This window comes from Bombyx mandarina, chromosome 01, assembly GCF_030267445.1.
Source record: "Bombyx mandarina strain Sakado chromosome 01, ASM3026744v2".
In the NCBI taxonomy this organism is placed as follows: Eukaryota; Metazoa; Arthropoda; class Insecta; order Lepidoptera; family Bombycidae; genus Bombyx; species Bombyx mandarina.
In genome coordinates this window covers 1241044-1258869 of record NC_143208.1, presented here as the reverse complement: position 1 = coordinate 1258869, position 17826 = coordinate 1241044, and the positions used below count along the sequence as shown (strand labels likewise).

The 17826-nt window shown below is 34.7% G+C and overlaps 2 protein-coding genes and 3 long non-coding RNA genes across 16 annotated transcripts; 3 read left to right on the top strand and 2 right to left on the bottom strand.

The window, feature by feature from the left end:
* Positions 1-1400: 1400 nt before the first annotated feature.
* Positions 1401-3920, bottom strand: LOC114246270 (uncharacterized). The gene is made up of 2 exons (XM_028178735.2): positions 3411-3920; positions 1401-3281 (listed from the first exon to the last, which is right to left on the bottom strand). The coding sequence occupies exons 1-2, from the start codon at positions 3541-3543 to the stop codon at positions 2869-2871; spliced, it is 546 nt and encodes a 181-aa protein (XP_028034536.2). The 5' UTR covers positions 3544-3920; the 3' UTR covers positions 1401-2868.
* Positions 3921-7010: 3090 nt separating this feature from the next.
* Positions 7011-7962, top strand: LOC114247384 (uncharacterized). Its single transcript, XR_016324776.1, has 2 exons — positions 7011-7285; positions 7481-7962. It is a non-coding gene; the product is annotated as an uncharacterized LOC114247384 (long non-coding RNA).
* A 692-nt stretch (positions 7963-8654) lies between these two features.
* Positions 8655-10337, top strand: LOC114252314 (uncharacterized). Of its 7 annotated transcripts, none has more exons than XR_016325792.1 (3): positions 8655-8918; positions 9245-9491; positions 9978-10337. It is a non-coding gene; the product is annotated as an uncharacterized LOC114252314 (long non-coding RNA). The 7 variants fall into 7 exon arrangements; XR_016325790.1 differs by having other exon boundaries at positions 8904-8918; positions 9204-9491; XR_016325791.1 differs by lacking the exon at positions 8655-8918 and adding an exon at positions 8925-9063.
* A 1101-nt stretch (positions 10338-11438) lies between these two features.
* LOC114252315 (uncharacterized) lies at positions 11439-13739 on the bottom strand. Of its 6 annotated transcripts, none has more exons than XR_016325772.1 (3): positions 13249-13739; positions 12874-13161; positions 11439-12387 (listed from the first exon to the last, which is right to left on the bottom strand). It is a non-coding gene; the product is annotated as an uncharacterized LOC114252315 (long non-coding RNA). The 6 variants fall into 6 exon arrangements; XR_016325776.1 differs by having other exon boundaries at positions 13302-13739; XR_016325777.1 differs by having other exon boundaries at positions 12874-13120; positions 13249-13737.
* Positions 13740-14021: 282 nt separating this feature from the next.
* Positions 14022-17517, top strand: LOC114246007 (uncharacterized). Its single transcript, XM_028178383.2, has 4 exons — positions 14022-14388; positions 15237-16341; positions 16587-16760; positions 17255-17517. Exons 1-4 carry the CDS (start codon positions 14129-14131, stop codon positions 17369-17371), a joined length of 1656 nt encoding a protein of 551 aa, XP_028034184.2. The 5' UTR covers positions 14022-14128; the 3' UTR covers positions 17372-17517.
* Positions 17518-17826: the final 309 nt, after the last annotated feature.

The window sequence follows — 17826 nt, the reverse complement described above, 5'->3', positions numbered from 1 at the left end:
AATTGAATTAAGATTTACGACCATCGCTCAGATGACCACCATCCGACACAGCCCACTGAGTTTCTCGCCGGATCTTCTCAGCGGGTCGCGTTTCCGATCCGGTGGTAGATTCTGCAAAGCACGGCTCTTGCTAGGGCCAGTGTTAGCAACACCTGGTTTGAGCCCCGAGAGCTCACATACACCCTAGGGTTACGCAGACATAGCCTCTCAAGGTGGTACGGTAGAAAAAAAAAGAACCGGATGACGTCAATCTGCTTAAGGACATTTGTCAGCGAATTGCCAAATCATGTATAAGGTATGCCTTATTGAATGAAAACTCTGATTCCTAAGGTTCCTGATTCTAAAGGATTCCTTTGAAACAAAAATTCCAAATCCAATTACATTTGCGAAGCCGACTTAACCTAATAGGTGCATGGCTCTAATAAACAATTAAAAAAAAAAATACATTAGTGCGGACTCTATCAAACGGAGTCGAAATATGAGGATCTATTACACAAATCTCACCAGTCTCACTCTTTCGGATAATAAAGATAAGTAAAGTAGAGGCATCACTTTATTCGAAGCGGAGGTATGCGAGTCCCATAAAGCTTGATACGGTTATTAGGTAATTTGTCTTACTTGCAGTAACAATGATGATTGAAGCTAACCTATTTAATGAAGTGAATTTGACCAAACTGTAGTATATTAATAGTAAAAAATTAGGATTCCCTGTGTTATTGGTACCGGATACTGCCATACTTACTGCAGCGCCCCTAGCGGCAAACGTAGGCAAACCTTCCAACTCCATACTTTTTTTTTTCTCGGGCCGGGGGCCGAACCTTTTTTTATTTATTGCTTAGATGGATGGACGAGCTCACAGTCCACCTGGTATTAAGTGGTTACTGGAGCCCATAGACATCTACAACGTAAATGCGCCACCCACCTCGAGATATAAGAAAACCTCATACGGGGTCCCCGCGTATGTTCGGCGACGACAGCGACGACTCCATATAAACTTGAGTTAACTTTTACGCTATCGAGAGCGTTAAAAATCTCGCACTAAGCACACTAATGTGTGTACCAAACCCACGACCCTCGGCGCAACAAACAGGGCCGCTAACTACTTCACCACCGAGATACTCTCGTGGAATTAATTACCTTTGCTTCATTGCTTGCATTGTTTTTTGAATGTAAATTGTGTTTTGGTGTGCAATAAAGTGTATTCTTTGTCTCTCTCTCTCTTAGACGGGCGTACGAGCTCACGGCCCCCGCGGTATAGTTACTGGAGTCCATAGACATCAACAGCCTAAATGCTAATACCCACTTGAAACACGACTTCTAAGTATCAGTATTACAGTATCATGGCAGTTTTACAATATATAATTATAGAATCGTCACCTAAGGGTTTGCAAGTGAAACGCTTTGTGGCTACTTATCTTGTACTTGGTTACACAATACGCCCTTACAACAGTAATTACGCATAGCTTTCTTTAAAAAAATTGATAATAATACAGATCGCAATGTAACGACCAGCTTCTTTGAAAATTTTCTGCTACTATGATCTAAACTTGTCCTAAAGTGAGAGTCGTGGCTGCTTGAGAATTGGTGGGTTAATGAAAGAGATTCATTCATCTATCGTTCATCCGTGTTACTTGTGAACACTACATCCAAAAGTTTGTTTCAAGAGAATACTATTTTTCCCACATTGGGACATCCAAAATCAGACTTTGGTATTCTTATATTTTGCAAGAATTTATTTAACAATATAATATTTAAGAAGGCAGCAGTTTACCACATCTTTTGTCTAAGTGGCAGTACCCTCGGGGCTATTCTGACTTTGCCATGGGTGGTAGGTGAGCTCACGAGAGCTCAGCCTGAAAGGATTTCTAAAATCTTCCCTAGCAAAGGTAGTGTTTTGCTGAATCTACTACTGGATCAAATTAGCGACCTGCTGAAGAGATTCGATGAGAAACTCAGTGGGTTGTCTGTGGGTTATGCAATTTTAACATTTCTGTTGGTACTACTGATGTCCATGAACAAAGGTAACCACAGGCATGTTGCCATCTACAGAAATACTATGATCCAAATATTGAAAGGTATTCTCACATTCACAAGGGTTGCATTCTTAAATACACACTGGTACCTACGTGGTATAATAAACAGTGAGGCTTGCAACATTCCTTGCCTATATAAATGTTAATAATATTAATCGCTGTAGCTATTGTTATAATAATTATTCGCTGTAGCGACATTGCAATAAAGTACAAGGGTGTAAATTATGTAATAGCTCAATGGTAAGATTGAAGCGCATAGCAGCCTTATTTGGTAATTATTTTAATGATCATTCTTAGTATTAATACTTGAAATTTTTTAAATTGGCCATTTAAACAATACAGCTGGAGGCAATTAGCAGGTATGTTGGCAAATTTCACTGTTATTATTAGACATTGGTGATATACAATACTGTGACGATGATTGGCTTGAAGATTACTTGATCGGCATAATATTACTAAAAAAATAAACTTTTGTTCAATGTTAAATTTACATTATAATCCTAAAAAGCCTTAAAAATAGAAATACATTTTCCTTAAATTTTATGATAACTTATTTTTCTCAATCTATTCCACTAACCTATATTTATTTGTTAAGAATAAACATACATTGTTTAACTGATACGCAAAACAAATCTGTATGTATGTTTCATATGCATATGTGATTTTGTTAAAATGTATGGCTTTATATCCCTCATAAACTACAAAATAAAATATTTTATTAACAAATTATTGAACTGTACAGTTATACTCTAGTGAGGGATGATTTTTATAAAGCACTTAACAGAGTTTAGATTCTCAAGTCTTTAATCTTAATCTAAACTGATTTAACTTATATCTATGATTGTATGGACTTATGACTGAACATAGTATGAATGTATGGCGGTACCATAGGAGGTACTGATGTGGTCTGCTGAGGTGCTTGTTCTTTGTCTTTATTGTTCTTCGTTTTTCTGAACTGGAAACCATTCTTACGGAGTATCTTACGTAAGGTTTCTCTAGAACCTTTGAAATTTATTTCTTCCTTTAAAATTTGTAACAACTTGTTAATAGTTGGAACTTCTTTTTTGAAAGCATAGAATTCGTGAATCTTTCTTCTGATTACTTGCAAATCATACTCATCAACTTCAATTTTACCTTTAGTTCGTACTCTTTTTTTTGGACTCTTTTTTAAAGTTTCAGGGTCTAAGAGGCCTTGTTCCACTAGTCGTGCTTCCCTCGCGATGTTAAGAACGGTGCGCTCTGAAACACCTACAAATCAAGAACTATTAAAATATAGAAAATAAATATATTTGCTTGATAATATGACTGGGGTAATACTTATTATTTATTCGTAGGGTAATAGAATATTTATGACTACTTATACGACTAATAACGTACCTGTGGCGGCCGAAACTCGAACATAAACTTTACTCAGAGGAATTATAGGAACTTGCATTCGTTTCTCTTCGTCCATAAACTCTTTCACTTTTAATATTATTTCGCGCACTTCACTAGTTATGTTTTTAGGCATTTTGAGATGTGACTATTTAATATAAACACAAAGATTAAGGCATTAATACCTAGAAAGAGGTATGTTGTGTGACTTAGGCTCCAGGTTCAGCTCAAATTTTAAAATTATAACTTAGATATTTAAATGTAATGAGCCTAGCTTAAAATCAAAGCTCAAAGAGACTGAAATCAGAAAATTCAGAAGGTGCTATTGCTATGGCGGCTTGCTGCTTTTCTCTGCTTTGTTTAACTTTTTAAGCATGGCAATTTTAAAATAAAATCATTAAACACTGCCATGCGCGTAAGATTTTTTTTCGTAATTCATATCTTAAATTTTATTATGTTTAGTTTATATTAATATTACGTAAACTATGTACCTATCATTTTCTTCATTTCATAACCTTAATATAAATATCTCAAATCCCTTTGCCAAAAAGTATCTTGTAAATCTCCAAAGAGTATGGAAATTGATCAGCTTTCTAGGCCCCTCTAATAGAATTATTACTAAATTATTTAGAAATAAATATTTCTAAATGTGGCAGACATTAATTAACTAATAATATAGTAAAAAAAATAGCCCTCAGATATTTTACTTCAATTAAAATATAATTAAAAACTCTAATTTTGTAATAGTACTGATTACATTAAAAAAAATATCAATGACAGTCTAACAATTCCAGATTTAATTATTTATTGTTCGGGTCTGTTATAGATTTTAGATTATATCTTATAAAAAAACTAGCGATCCGCCCTCGCTTCGCTTTTTTTTTTATTGCCCTGGTAGGCAGCCGAGCATACGGCCCACCTGATGGTGAGTGATTACCGTCACCCATGGACTTCAACAATGCCAGGGGCAGAGCCAAGCCGCTGCCTACCGCTTAATACTCTCCACAAGCCTCGTTTGAAGAAGGACATGTCATAGCGCTCGGGAAACACCGTGGAGGGGAGCTCATTCCATAGCCGGATGGTACGTGCCAAAAAATATCTCTGAAAACGCACTGTGGATGACCGCAGTGGCTCCAGGTAGTATGGATGAACTCTACTTCGGTGGCGGGCGATGCGATGGTAAAAACGAGATGCCGGTATAATCTCGAACAATTCCTCAGAGCACTCCCCATGGAACATAGGGTACAAAATACAGAGGGAACCGAAGTCCCTCCGCAGACCCAGAGGTTCCAAACGATCCGTGAGAATGGGATTATCGATAATCCGAACGGCCCTCCTCTCTATGGAGTCAAATGGAAGAAGCTGGTATTTGGGAGCCCCGGCCCAGAGATGGGAGCAGTACTCCACGCGAGGCCGGACTTGTGCTTTGTATAGCAAAAGCCTTAGTCCAGGCGTGGAGTACCGCTTCGCTCTGTTGAGGACTCCCAGCATTTTGGATGCCAACTTGGCTTTGCCTTCCAAATGACTCCGAAACTGGACATCGCTCGAAATGTCGACCCTAAGTATCCCAATACTCTCGGAAGATTGCAGGGATACTCCTTGAAATTGCGGCGCCATGACAAAGGGGTCCTTCTTCGCAGTGAACGCGCAAACCTGTGTCTTTAATGGGTTGAATTGAACCAAGTTCAATCAACTCAAGAGGCTCGCCCCAGAGAGTTCTCCACTTCAGACACAAGTTTTGATCGTCTCTCTTGCACCACGCTCCGAGAGAGACTCTGATGGCCGATATATCGCGCATCCCCCGTGCTGTCATCCGCATAGCAATGCATGCCATCAATAGACAGCATGTCATTGATATACAGGATGAAAAGCGTGGGGAAAAGCACCGAACTTTGTGGAACGCCGGCGTTAATGGTCATGGTATCAGAACAGTCACCGTCTACAACGACCGTGATGCTCCGCTCATCCAAAAAGCTAGCGATCCACTTGCAGAGACCCTCGGGGATTCCGTAAGATGCTAGCTTCGACAGAAGTGCCCTATGCCAGACCCTGTCGAAGGCCTTCGCGATATCAAGGCTCACAGCAAGAGCCTCGCCCTTTCTCTCCAAGGCTTCAGCCCACCTGTGAGTAAGGTATACCAGAAGATCGCCAGCTGACCGACCGTGACGGAAACCGTACTGTCAGTCGCTGATCACACATTGATATGATTTATGGTAGACACAGAAATCATGGTAAAATTAAAATGTGTAAAATCACACTGTTAATGTTCTAAGTGTTTTTATTTTGGTCAGAAGGAAATCGCCGGTCTTCCGCCCTCCACTGGAAATGGAGGCCTGGCCTTGTCAGAGTCGAACTTACTAAAACCTCCTGTCGCTCAACAACCAACGTCCAAACCTCACATGAGACAGAACTCATGAAAAGGCAAGGGGGGGACAGTGTAGCGATTAGTGCGGAGCACATCTCTCCCATCACCCTCCCCCTCGGACACCGGACCGGCGGTCGTCGGCACCACGACCACCAGCCCTCTCGGTCGGCAGGCTATCCGAAGCCCGCATGGTGCCGGTTAGAGTGAGCTATCCTACGGAATACCTCGCTGGACCAGAACCAGCGTGGGTCGAGGATAGCCAGCCTTCCGTCACCCGGATGCTCTTGTCTAAAACGCGTGCAGAGCAGCTTGCACGTCGTCTTCTTAGGCCCCCCTCGCTGGTCCCCAGACCGACATGTGAGGGGGACCCGAAACGCTTAGAAGGCCAGGGCTTGGGCGAGATTCGCCTCGACGGTCCTACGACTAGGTGAAGGATCAGCCAGCCGTCTGGACTATGACTCCAGCATGTTCTAAGTGTAAAAGTTATTTAATAGATTGTTATTTCACGTGAATTCAATTCAATTCAATTCAAATTGCATTTTAAAGCTTTAACTAAACATCGACATGTACATGGTATATCGATATCCCTCAAAGACCTGAATAAACAATATGAACAAAATTAAATTAAACGTGTAAGACTTAATGTGGCTTTTCGTGTCTTCCATAAAGTTCCGCGGAATCTTTGTCTATTCTCACCATTAAATAAACAAAAATAAGTTGGTATATGTCTACATCTATTAAATACACAATGACATTTTGTTAAGTGGCAGGTTATATACATAGTTGCCCAGTGAATTTCTTGGCAGGTCTCAGTGGTCTGGCGGCAGATTCTGCGAAGCATTGTTCTTGCTAGGGTTGGTGTTAGCAAAATCCTTAGTTGAGCCCGCGAGCTCACCTACCCGTTCGCGGAAAAAGAGTTATTAAGCTATAATAAGCCTTTTTTTATTCAAAAGACGATAATAAAACTACTCGCAAAGTTGTGTGAATTATTTTACATTTATGATGAAACGTTTAATTGCAGTAGATTATTAACTATTTAGCGTCTGTGAAAGTACAAAAGTGTGAGAAAATGAAACAAAATAGCTTGATGTAGCTTTTCGGGTTCTTCCAAAATGTCCCTAAAGTCTTTGTAAAGAACCAAAATTTTACCTTATTTTATCCCATCTCCACCCCTATTAACTATAGAGTCTCAAATAAATTGACTTCAACTCATTTCATCCATTTCATTTTCTCACTACAGATCGTTCACCGTAAGTTGTCCCCTGCCGTGATGTTGGCACTATTACTTGTCATTTTTGTCAATTTGGTGTTGTCAGATTGTCTGTTGTGACGTGTGCCGTTAGTTTTTGTGCTAATATTTAATACCCCTTCAAATTAATCATGCCAAAGCCATTTAAAAGCAGTGCAAGAGAGATTGTGTTGAAGGTTCGTGCCTTTTGTGAGAGAGAAAAGGCAAACCAAGCCACGTTAATTCGACTCGATCAAGTGCGAGCACGAGTCGCCGCCATGACAGGTTAGTAAAATTGGGATACAAGCTTCAGACACAATGCCTTTAGTATGGGTAATAAGAATTTACTGACATAAAGAATTAAAATAAAAAAGTACACATCTCAGTGAATTTAATTTATTTCTATAATATGGTCATTACTTGAGTTTATATAAATATTAAATTTTATAAAAAGATACAAATTTTATGTGTTTATTTCAGGCATGTCGGAGAAAACCGTGCGTATAATAACTAAAGAAGGTGAAGTTGCTGCCTCTACGTCTCAAAAACTCAAGTCTCCTGGAAAACACCGTCAAAAACGTAAAACGGTGAATCTTGATTATTTCGATTTATGCGCATTAAGAAATAAAATCCATGAAATGTATACTGTCAGAAAAGTTGTTCCTACCTTGAATAAATTACTTATTGAATTAAAGAATGATATAAACTTTGGTGGAGGTCGAACGACTTTGTGGATAATTTTAAAATGAATCGGATTTCAATACAAAAATTGTGGTTCAAACCAAGCTGACCAATTATTGATAAGTCATGGCCATAAAGTGGTTAGGTTGCCCCCCTATCACTGTGACTTAAATGTTATTGAGTTTATGTAGAGTCTTTTAAAGAGACTAGCTAGCAATAATGTCGGCCAAGAAGCTGGTAATATCGTGAAGTTAACTGAAGAAGCTTTTTCATCGATAACTCCTCAGGATTGGCAAAAACAGTGTGAACACGTAAAATGTTTAGAAGACATTTTATGAACGTGATGACTGCATGGATAATATTACGGATAAATTCATAAGTGAACTAGGAAACGACAGCAGCACAAATTCGGATACCTACGTCAGACGACGCTTATGCAAGTGACAGTGATATCTCTGGAATCGTTTCTTTCGTCCTTATTTATTGTCAGGAAAAATGAGATAAATAAATAATTTAAAAATTAAATTGTGTGATAATTTACCACCTTCCTAGTCTTTTAGCTATAATATATTATCTAGACATATAATAAAAATAAGCCAGGTCGATATCTGTACTTTGAAGATATTAAAGAAAAACTAATATAGGGGGTCTTTATTAGAGCAACAGAAGCCAAAACAATAATTTTACATTACATACAAGATAATGGGGGGTAAAAGGTACATATATTGTTTGCAACACCGTTGGCAATGCTACCAACTCTCAAGGCAGGGGACATCTTATGGTGAACGGTCTGAGGTGAATGAAGTTAGCCCCTCAAAAAAATTTTTTTTTCCTGTTTTCTACTTATTTTCTATTAATTCGTTTGTTCATCATTTGTTCTTGATTGTTCACTGTTAATCATTGTTTGTTCCCCATTTATTTATTTTAAAAAAAATATTAAAAATATATCTAAAAGTTAGCCCCTCGATTGCAATTTTTAATATTTTTTCGTCCTTAATTACTCGTAAATATTCATTTTCGATTGTTCTTATATAAAATACGTTTGTTCTCTTTCGAAATTACTCATTTTTTGTTTAATTAATTGTATTAGTTGAATAAATGTATACAAAATATGTGTACTGCGCATGCCATAAGTGTATATTCTATGGCGCATGCGTCAACTATAATGCCTAAACTTTCTACGCGGTTTTAATCGTGAAAAAAAAACAATTATAAATCCTGAAGGATCAATTAATTGGTATACAGTTTAATTCAAAAAATTAAAAAATAAATAAATAAAATAATGTGCATTCGCGTAAAGTTAGCCCAAATACATTTTTTCCATCCTCCTATATACCTATCGCTATGAAGGTATAAAAAAGATAGGTTAAGAGTTCACATAGGTAATATAAACAAATAAGTAAATATGTTCATTATTTATCTTTCAAGAGATAATGTAGGTATACATTATAATAACATTTTGACACAGTCGAAATTATATTCCTAACATTAGTAAAATAACATTTTAATAATTTTTTTATAGGTTATGTATTGAAATTGTTGGAAAATTATTTCATGTTTTAGCTGGAAAACGACATGGAGAATTATATGCAATACAAGATAATGAGCTCCATCAAATGAATTCGAATGAAACCAAACTGTTTACCATCCAAATTCGATTGTCGGGCAGATAGAAAACGAAAATTCACTCATAGTGAACCTCGGCCTGCATTTGTGAAACGGCAAAGACTCACTATTATCAAGGAAATTGAAGAGACGACTAAAAATGAGATGTGTCGTATTATTATACCTTTGCCATCTTGTAGTCAAGGTAGGTGTAACTGTCAATAATTAGTTACACTCACAAATCTCCTAATCAAATAACAATATCAGAAAAAATGAGAATAGTTAGTTAGTTAGTGGAAGTAGCCAAAATGGGCAAGTGGATCTCAGTTCCTATTACATAAGGTACTAGGAAGTTTGTGAAAATGAAAATTTATCACAGTGTAATATCACTTACTTACTTTAACAGTGAAGGAAAACATTGTGATGAAACCTGCACACCTAAATGTTCTTAGGATTTTCTTAGGTGTGTAATCCACCAACCAGCACTAGGCCAGCGTGGTGGACTAAGGCCTAAAAACCCTCTCAATGGTAGTGAAGGCCAGTGTCCAGCAAGGGGATATATTATATGGGCTGATGATGATGACTAGGAAGTTAAATACTACTACTACTACTACGACAGTACACATATAATCCTATATATTTACAAACTATACGTTTGTTGGAAATTGCTAACATTATTTCATATTTCCAGATGTCCAGCCACTTGAAAATAGGTGTAGTAATGACAAAGCTATCCAAGTAGCTCCAGCACAGGAACACAAAGGCAAGGCAAGTGTGTATTGCCACATCACCCCTTAATATATCTGAAGCAAGTATAAGTAAACAATCAGAACCAGCAAAAAAAAAAACTGTTGTTCCTGAGGACAAATTTGACAGTGATGAGTCAAATGCACCAGCAACAGAAGGATCAACTGTTGACTATGGGTTATAGAAGAAGAAGATTAATTCATATTTATTTAAATTAATATTAATGAATATTAATTTAAATTATCGTGCAAAATTCGTGGTCAAAACATATGTGTATTTTATAAATAAATATTCATTCTCAGTATTAATGTTGTTTTAATCATCGATTGAAAAATTGGTTCTTAATGAATTTAGTTGGAGCTAAATGCTGCTTGGAGCTTAATACTTTCGAATAACATAAACACGTGACTTTAAGCATAAACATATTTTTTAGGTAAATACTTTATTTAGCTTTGCTGGATTTATCCAAGATTTCGACATACCAAAATTTCATACAGGAACGACAGATAGATAGCTATCTGATTGAATACCCTTGTAGAATTGAGCTTCGAAGAAAAGTTTATTCTTATTCTTTATTAGACTTTATTCTAGTTGCAGTGTCAGTTAGAGAAGCTGTGCAAGCTTCTCTAACCGATACTGCATGGAATAAATAGTCATTATAATTATAAAATATATTTCTGTTTACATACCATACAATTTTCATAGTTCAAATATGAATTTGGATTGATATGAATTTATTTCGATTATCAAAATAATTTGTATTAAACATTTATATTTCCTCAAAATTTCTATTTTTATAATAATGACTGTGACCACCCCATAAATCACAATATTAAAAATATTAAAGATAACTTATTTTTAAATCATATATTAAAAATTATAAACAGATCGCGAATTAAAATATTATATTATGCCTATCATTCTTAAATAATTCAGTAATGAATTTTCGCATCGCCGCGCCGTATATAATTAATATGAATAATAGGGTATTGCCCACTGTGCTAAAAAAACATAAATTATGTTTTTTTGATAGATCTGCAAACAAGCAAGTGAGTAATGCTATGTTTCCATAAATAAAAAGGCAAAAAAAAATTAAAGAAAGATATTATGCACAAGTTCAAATGCATATGTATTGTGCTAAAAGTAAAACTTGCTACTTTTGTGTAGCATCCAGCAACTTTGAAAAAAATAATCAGGTCACTATAATTAGTAGGTATTGATTTTGATTCCGAGTAAGTTGCACAGTTGTTAGATAATGTAGTTTCTTTTTGGAAGAATAACAATTTTCTAATATTACACAAAAATGTAATGTTAAATATTTTAAAAAAACTTTATACCTATTTTCCTTTTAGGGAGTACAAAATATTGATGTGTACAAAATGAATGTGATTTAATAAAAATAATATTTCAATTTAAATTATGTTTTATTAAAAATTATTCTTAACATACAGGTACAAAGGTTACATAACATTAATATTTATTCCTTTTCATATATATAAGCCCATATTTAGCACATTTGTGGAAAACAGAATCAAAATAATAATGAGTTGCTAGCCATAGAAGACCAGCATAAAAGTCTTATTAAAATCTGTTCAGTAGTTTTTGAATGAAGAGTGAAAATACTTACAAAACTTCCTATTTATAAGTAAGGATTACTTATTTAATTAAAGAGTTTTGTAGGTGGCAAACTATCTAAAAACTTTCTATTTTCCACCAAGTTGACATCAATTATCCTTCCTGCATATATATTTATTGTATTGTTTTTTTTATAGTCTAACAAGGGGTGATATTACATTTGCAATTTCTGGGAGTTTGTTGAAAAATATATTGCTTGCTTGACTTACAGATAAATCGAAATCATCAGCCAATTGAGAGAATGTTCTATTTAATGTTATTCTCATCAGACATAATATAATATTTTGTTCAGAAACATTTGTATGTTTCTCAATCAAGCCTATTATGAAACATAATTCTTGTGGAAGACCAATATATAAACGTTGTTTATTTTTCACTTTAGATAAAGTTGTTAACACATTCATTTTTTCAACTTTTTAGTCTTCTTGAGAGCTATAGTCTGAAGTGCACAAGTCTTTGATGGAGTGGAGATATAGAGAGATAACTCATAGTCAACAGTTGATCCTTCTGTTGCTGGTGCATTTGACTCATCACTGTCAAATTTGTCCTCAGGAACAACAGTTTTTTTTTTTTGCTGGTTCTGATTGTTTACTTATACTTGCTTCAGATATATTAAGGGGTGATGTGGCAATACACACTTGCCTTGCCTTTGTGTTCCTGTGCTGGAGCTACTTGGATAGCTTTGTCATTACTACACCTATTTTCAAGTGGCTGGACATCTGGAAATATGAAATAATGTTAGCAATTTCCAACAAACGTATAGTTTGTAAATATATAGGATTATATGTGTACTGTCGTAGTAGTAGTAGTAGTATTTAACTTCCTAGTCATCATCATCAGCCCATATAATATATCCCCTTGCTGGACACTGGCCTTCACTACCATTGAGAGGGTTTTTAGGCCTTAGTCCACCACGCTGGCCTAGTGCTGGTTGGTGGATTACACACCTAAGAAAATCCTAAGAACATTTAGGTGTGCAGGTTTCATCACAATGTTTTCCTTCACTGTTAAAGTAAGTAAGTGATATTACACTGTGATAAATTTTCATTTTCACAAACTTCCTAGTACCTTATGTAATAGGAACTGAGATCCACTTGCCCATTTTGGCTACTTCCACTAACTAACTAACTATTCTCATTTTTTCTGATATTGTTATTTGATTAGGAGATTTGTGAGTGTAACTAATTATTGACAGTTACACCTACCTTGACTACAAGATGGCAAAGGTATAATAATACGACACATCTCATTTTTAGTCGTCTCTTCAATTTCCTTGATAATAGTGAGTCTTTGCCGTTTCACAAATGCAGGCCGAGGTTCACTATGAGTGAATTTTCGTTTTCTATCTGCCCGACAATCGAATTTGGATGGTAAACAGTTTGGTTTCATTCGAATTCATTTGATGGAGCTCATTATCTTGTATTGCATATAATTCTCCATGTCGTTTTCCAGCTAAAACATGAAATAATTTTCCAACAATTTCAATACATAACCTATAAAAAAATTATTAAAATGTTATTTTACTAATGTTAGGAATATAATTTCGACTGTGTCAAAATGTTATTATAATGTATACCTACATTATCTCTTGAAAGATAAATAATGAACATATTTACTTATTTGTTTATATTACCTATGTGAACTCTTAACCTATCTTTTTTATACCTTCATAGCGATAGGTATATAGGAGGATGGAAAAAATGTATTTGGGCTAACTTTACGCGAATGCACATTATTTTATTTATTTATTTTTTAATTTTTTTAATTAAACTGTATACCAATTAATTGATCCTTCAGGATTTATAATTGTTTTTTTTTCACGATTAAAACCGCGTAGAAAGTTTAGGCATTATAGTTGACGCATGCGCCATAGAATATACACTTATGGCATGCGCAGTACACATATTTTGTATACATTTATTCAACTAATACAATTAATTAAACAAAAAATGAGTAATTTCGAAAGAGAACAAACGTATTTTATATAAGAACAATCGAAAATGAATATTTACGAGTAATTAAGGACGAAAAAATATTAAAAATTGCAATCGAGGGGCTAACTTTTAGATATATTTTTAATATTTTTTTTAAAATAAATAAATGGGGAACAAACAATGATTAACAGTGAACAATCAAGAACAAATGATGAACAAACGAATTAATAGAAAATAAGTAGAAAACAGGAAAAAAAAAATTTTTTGAGGGGCTAACTTCATTCACCTAACGGTCTGTACTTTTTTTACACACTCTACTTTTTTTTTTTAATTAAACCGTATGATGTGATACCTTCGCCTTTCCGGTTGGAAAGCAGAATTACTACATTACACTACTCACTCACGTCAACGTCAATTACAGTCAAATAGCATGCAAATTAGATAATAGCTATAACAAAATTGGTGAAAATAAATAATAGCTGTATCCTAAAATTTCTTAAAAGGAAACTAAAATAAATATCATAAAATGCCTAAAACAGAAGGATTACATGAATTATATTATGAACATATTTGTTCCATTACTTCCAAGACCGATGTACTTGAATCAGATATTACTGGGAATGGCTTCGTCATAAATTTGAAAAGGAAATGGTGCGATTTGTTCTTACTTTCATATGAAGATAAAAGGACACGCAATTATTATACAAGTTCACATGCAATTAGATTAGAAAGATTAAGACAATTTCGTCATTGCATATATCGTATACATCCATTTAGTAAGTTTCGGTAAGTAATATCTACTGTAGTTTAATTCGTTAATTTTTCACGTTTTTTTGGATTGTGATGGTATCATTCATCTCTCCCGGAACTAATTAATTTTTTTACCTGCTTCGTTCTAAATTATAACAATAATTAATGTCCAAAAATTATAAAATAGTATGTACATATTGATTATTAAGTTTAATAATGCATAGATATCTAAAACCTAGTTTTCTACTGGAATTAGCATTACCGCCTAAAGCATCTTGAAGGACAAGCCATAGACAGTAGTTTGATTTTTTTAAATTTGCACTGGAAAGCAATAAATTTGTGTGTCATGCATCTTTATCGCTGCTTATTTTCAAATCTAATATTCAGTCTACTACTAGTTTCTCAACATCTGTCTGTAGTATTAGTACATATCACAATTCTTACCCAACTGCCTCTCTAGTAAGTGCCTAAGGGGAGCTTGCTAATGTGAGATGTGATAGAATCTTAACAAGGTCCTACTTATTATTGATTTTTCTTTATTTTTCCCATAGATAATTTCTAGTGTTTGTGTTTGTGACCCACCTGGTGTTAAGTGTTCAGTGGAGCCTGTAGACATATTAACAATTTAAATGCTGCCATCTACCTTGAGATTTGAGATCTAAGTCTGAATTGTATAGTAATTCTGATAATTGTAAGAATTTTGAGGATTTAATTTTTATTACAAAGTGTTAATACACATGATGTCAGTTGGGATTCAAACATCTGCATAGTTGCATTATTTGATACAGCCCCCTGGGAATCCTATCCTTTATCCCATGACAACTTTTAAAGTTAAAAATGTAGTTCTAAAGAAAGTTCTTTTAAAATATAGTTTTATTTCACAGTAACTTCTGGGACTTCCTTATTGTAAATGTATTTCTTTGCAACAAGATATTACAACACCATAATACTTCAGTGATCTTGGCAACAAATACTATAATTCCCTATTACATAGGGATATTTTTTGAATTCATCATAATTCTTGATTTGTTTGTCAATATGAATACGGGTTATGTTGACAGTGAAAGTAGAGAAATAATTTTGGATTTAAAAAAGGGGCTGGTACGGTATTTTTCGACAAAGTTATTTATTCATGTAGCTTCAGCTATACCCGTGCAAGTCATAATTTTTTTGAAATATGGGAGAAATTCATACTGTTCATTGTGCAAGGCCAATATTCTTATCAGCGTGCTGCGACTTCTTAGCATAATCAGTCTATATAGGGTATATGAGACAACAACGTACTGTAACAGAAATAGAAAGTCATTGAAAGCAATACATTTGCACAATTTCTTACGAATAATATTAATTAGTTTTTTCACTATGCTTCAGATTGTTAATTTTTCTGACACAGTCTCTTTACTGTACATTTTGGTCAATGATGATATCGATCGTTCATCACATTATGGATATCTCCTTAAAATGTCTTATAAATCAAGTAACTCAATATCAAGTTACAAGAAAATAGCCTATGAATTTCTGAGAGTTTGTAAATCTCTTGTTCTGTTCAGTGTCAGACCTTTAAAGAAAACATATTATCTAGATCTGATATTCTCACTTATGGCTCATTTGATAGCCAATATTTTTTATGTGTGGTGCCTTTTGGAATGCTATGATTTCTTTTGTTGCTACAAGTATACAAATGATCATATAATAATGAATGTAAAGTCATCTGCAGATCTAGTAAAAAGTCGAAAGCTTCCCGAAAAAGTGTACCAGAGGGTAGTGAAATATTACAAGTCCAATCTTTCTAAAATGACAGTTGTTAAATGGCAGAACTGCCTATACCGATCATTACCAGATATATTGCAGCGAGAAATCATGCTGAGCTGTTATAGAGGCTACATAATGAGAATACCTTATTTTTGCGATTGGCCTGTGAGTGTCATTGAGGATATTGTTGTTATGCTCAAAGAGAAAATTTATTTGGCCAATGATATAGTTGCAGAGGTTAGTAATTCACAAGGATTTACATTTTATAGTAATAATAGATGGACTCATATGACAAATGCAGTAATTTGAAGAGTATGTTGCTTCTAAATCCCAACACCACAACATGAAAATTTATTGTACGGACACCACAACATGAAAATTTATTGTACGGAGCCACAACGTGGTTATAGGCAAGACTCTTACAAAAATAATTGTTTATGTGTTTGAACTCATAATTTGGTTCAGTAATTATTCTGTTCTAGCCTTGGATTCAAGGTGATGGTCTGATAATAGTAGATGCAGGAGAACTAGCAGTGTATTCGGTGGATGATGAGGAGACTGCTCACCTTATTGATGGAGATTATTTTGGAGAATTGTCTCTTATTACTGACAAGGAAGTCAGGACATCATATGTTGTGACAATAACAGATTCTCAGGTTCGATGCACTATTTAGATTGAAAAGTATTCAGATTTCGTTCATAACTCTGAGTTAACTCTTTACTTTACTAAAATGAGTTACCAAGTTCACTAAGATGAGATGACGAGTTCTGGCGCCACCTAGATTAGGGCAGGGTTACTAGAGTCCAATGACACCATAATGTATATGCTGTTGTTCATCTTAAGACTCCAGATCAAGATCCTCAATTGCATTTGTAGACAATACAGGGTCCTCATCTGTAGGCTGTCTTACATCTCAAATTGAAATATTGCTTTGTGGTAGATGTAGGAAGATTTTTATGGGCAGATGAGATGTTTGGTTAGAAAATTGATGGAAATGTATAACTACGGATTTTTAATAAGGAAATTATAGCAGTAATTCAGGGATTGGTACTTAATCTGCATCTTTTGATATTACTGAGGTCTTCTTGCCTATGCTAATATTATGGTAATAATGTTTTCAAGAGCCATTTGGTTCATCTTTTATTTCAGATTTTAACGTTAGATAAGGGAGCATTTCGTATGTATATGAGAAATCATACAGACTTGTTCTTCAAATTAAAGCATGTACTCAAAAAGAAATTTAGTGACATCGATTCGACTGAGTGAAGCTGCTTATATGCCTATTGCATCACTGTTTTGATGTACAGTAAAACAGAAACTTCCTTATAGTTTTTATACCGGCTTTAACTCAGGTGCCATAATGTAAAATTTGTATTTCATAGGATTGGGTTTTAAATAAAAAAAATAGCCATTATATATGTTTAATTATAAAGAACGAATCAAACAGAAGTATTTAGCGTTTATTGTGTAATACAATATTATTTTTCATTATTTTCATTCTACAATTGAGTAAGCACCTAGATGGAATTTAAAAAAAAAATACATCAAAGACGTAAAGTAGCTTTTTTTTCTCAGTTTTACAAAACTACTGTCCCACTCTTCAAACCGAAACGTATTACTGCATTACGGCAGAAATAAGCAATGTGCAATACTAGCAATACATACATACGATACATACATAGGCTTACAAGACCATACCGCCATATAGTTTAAATACTATT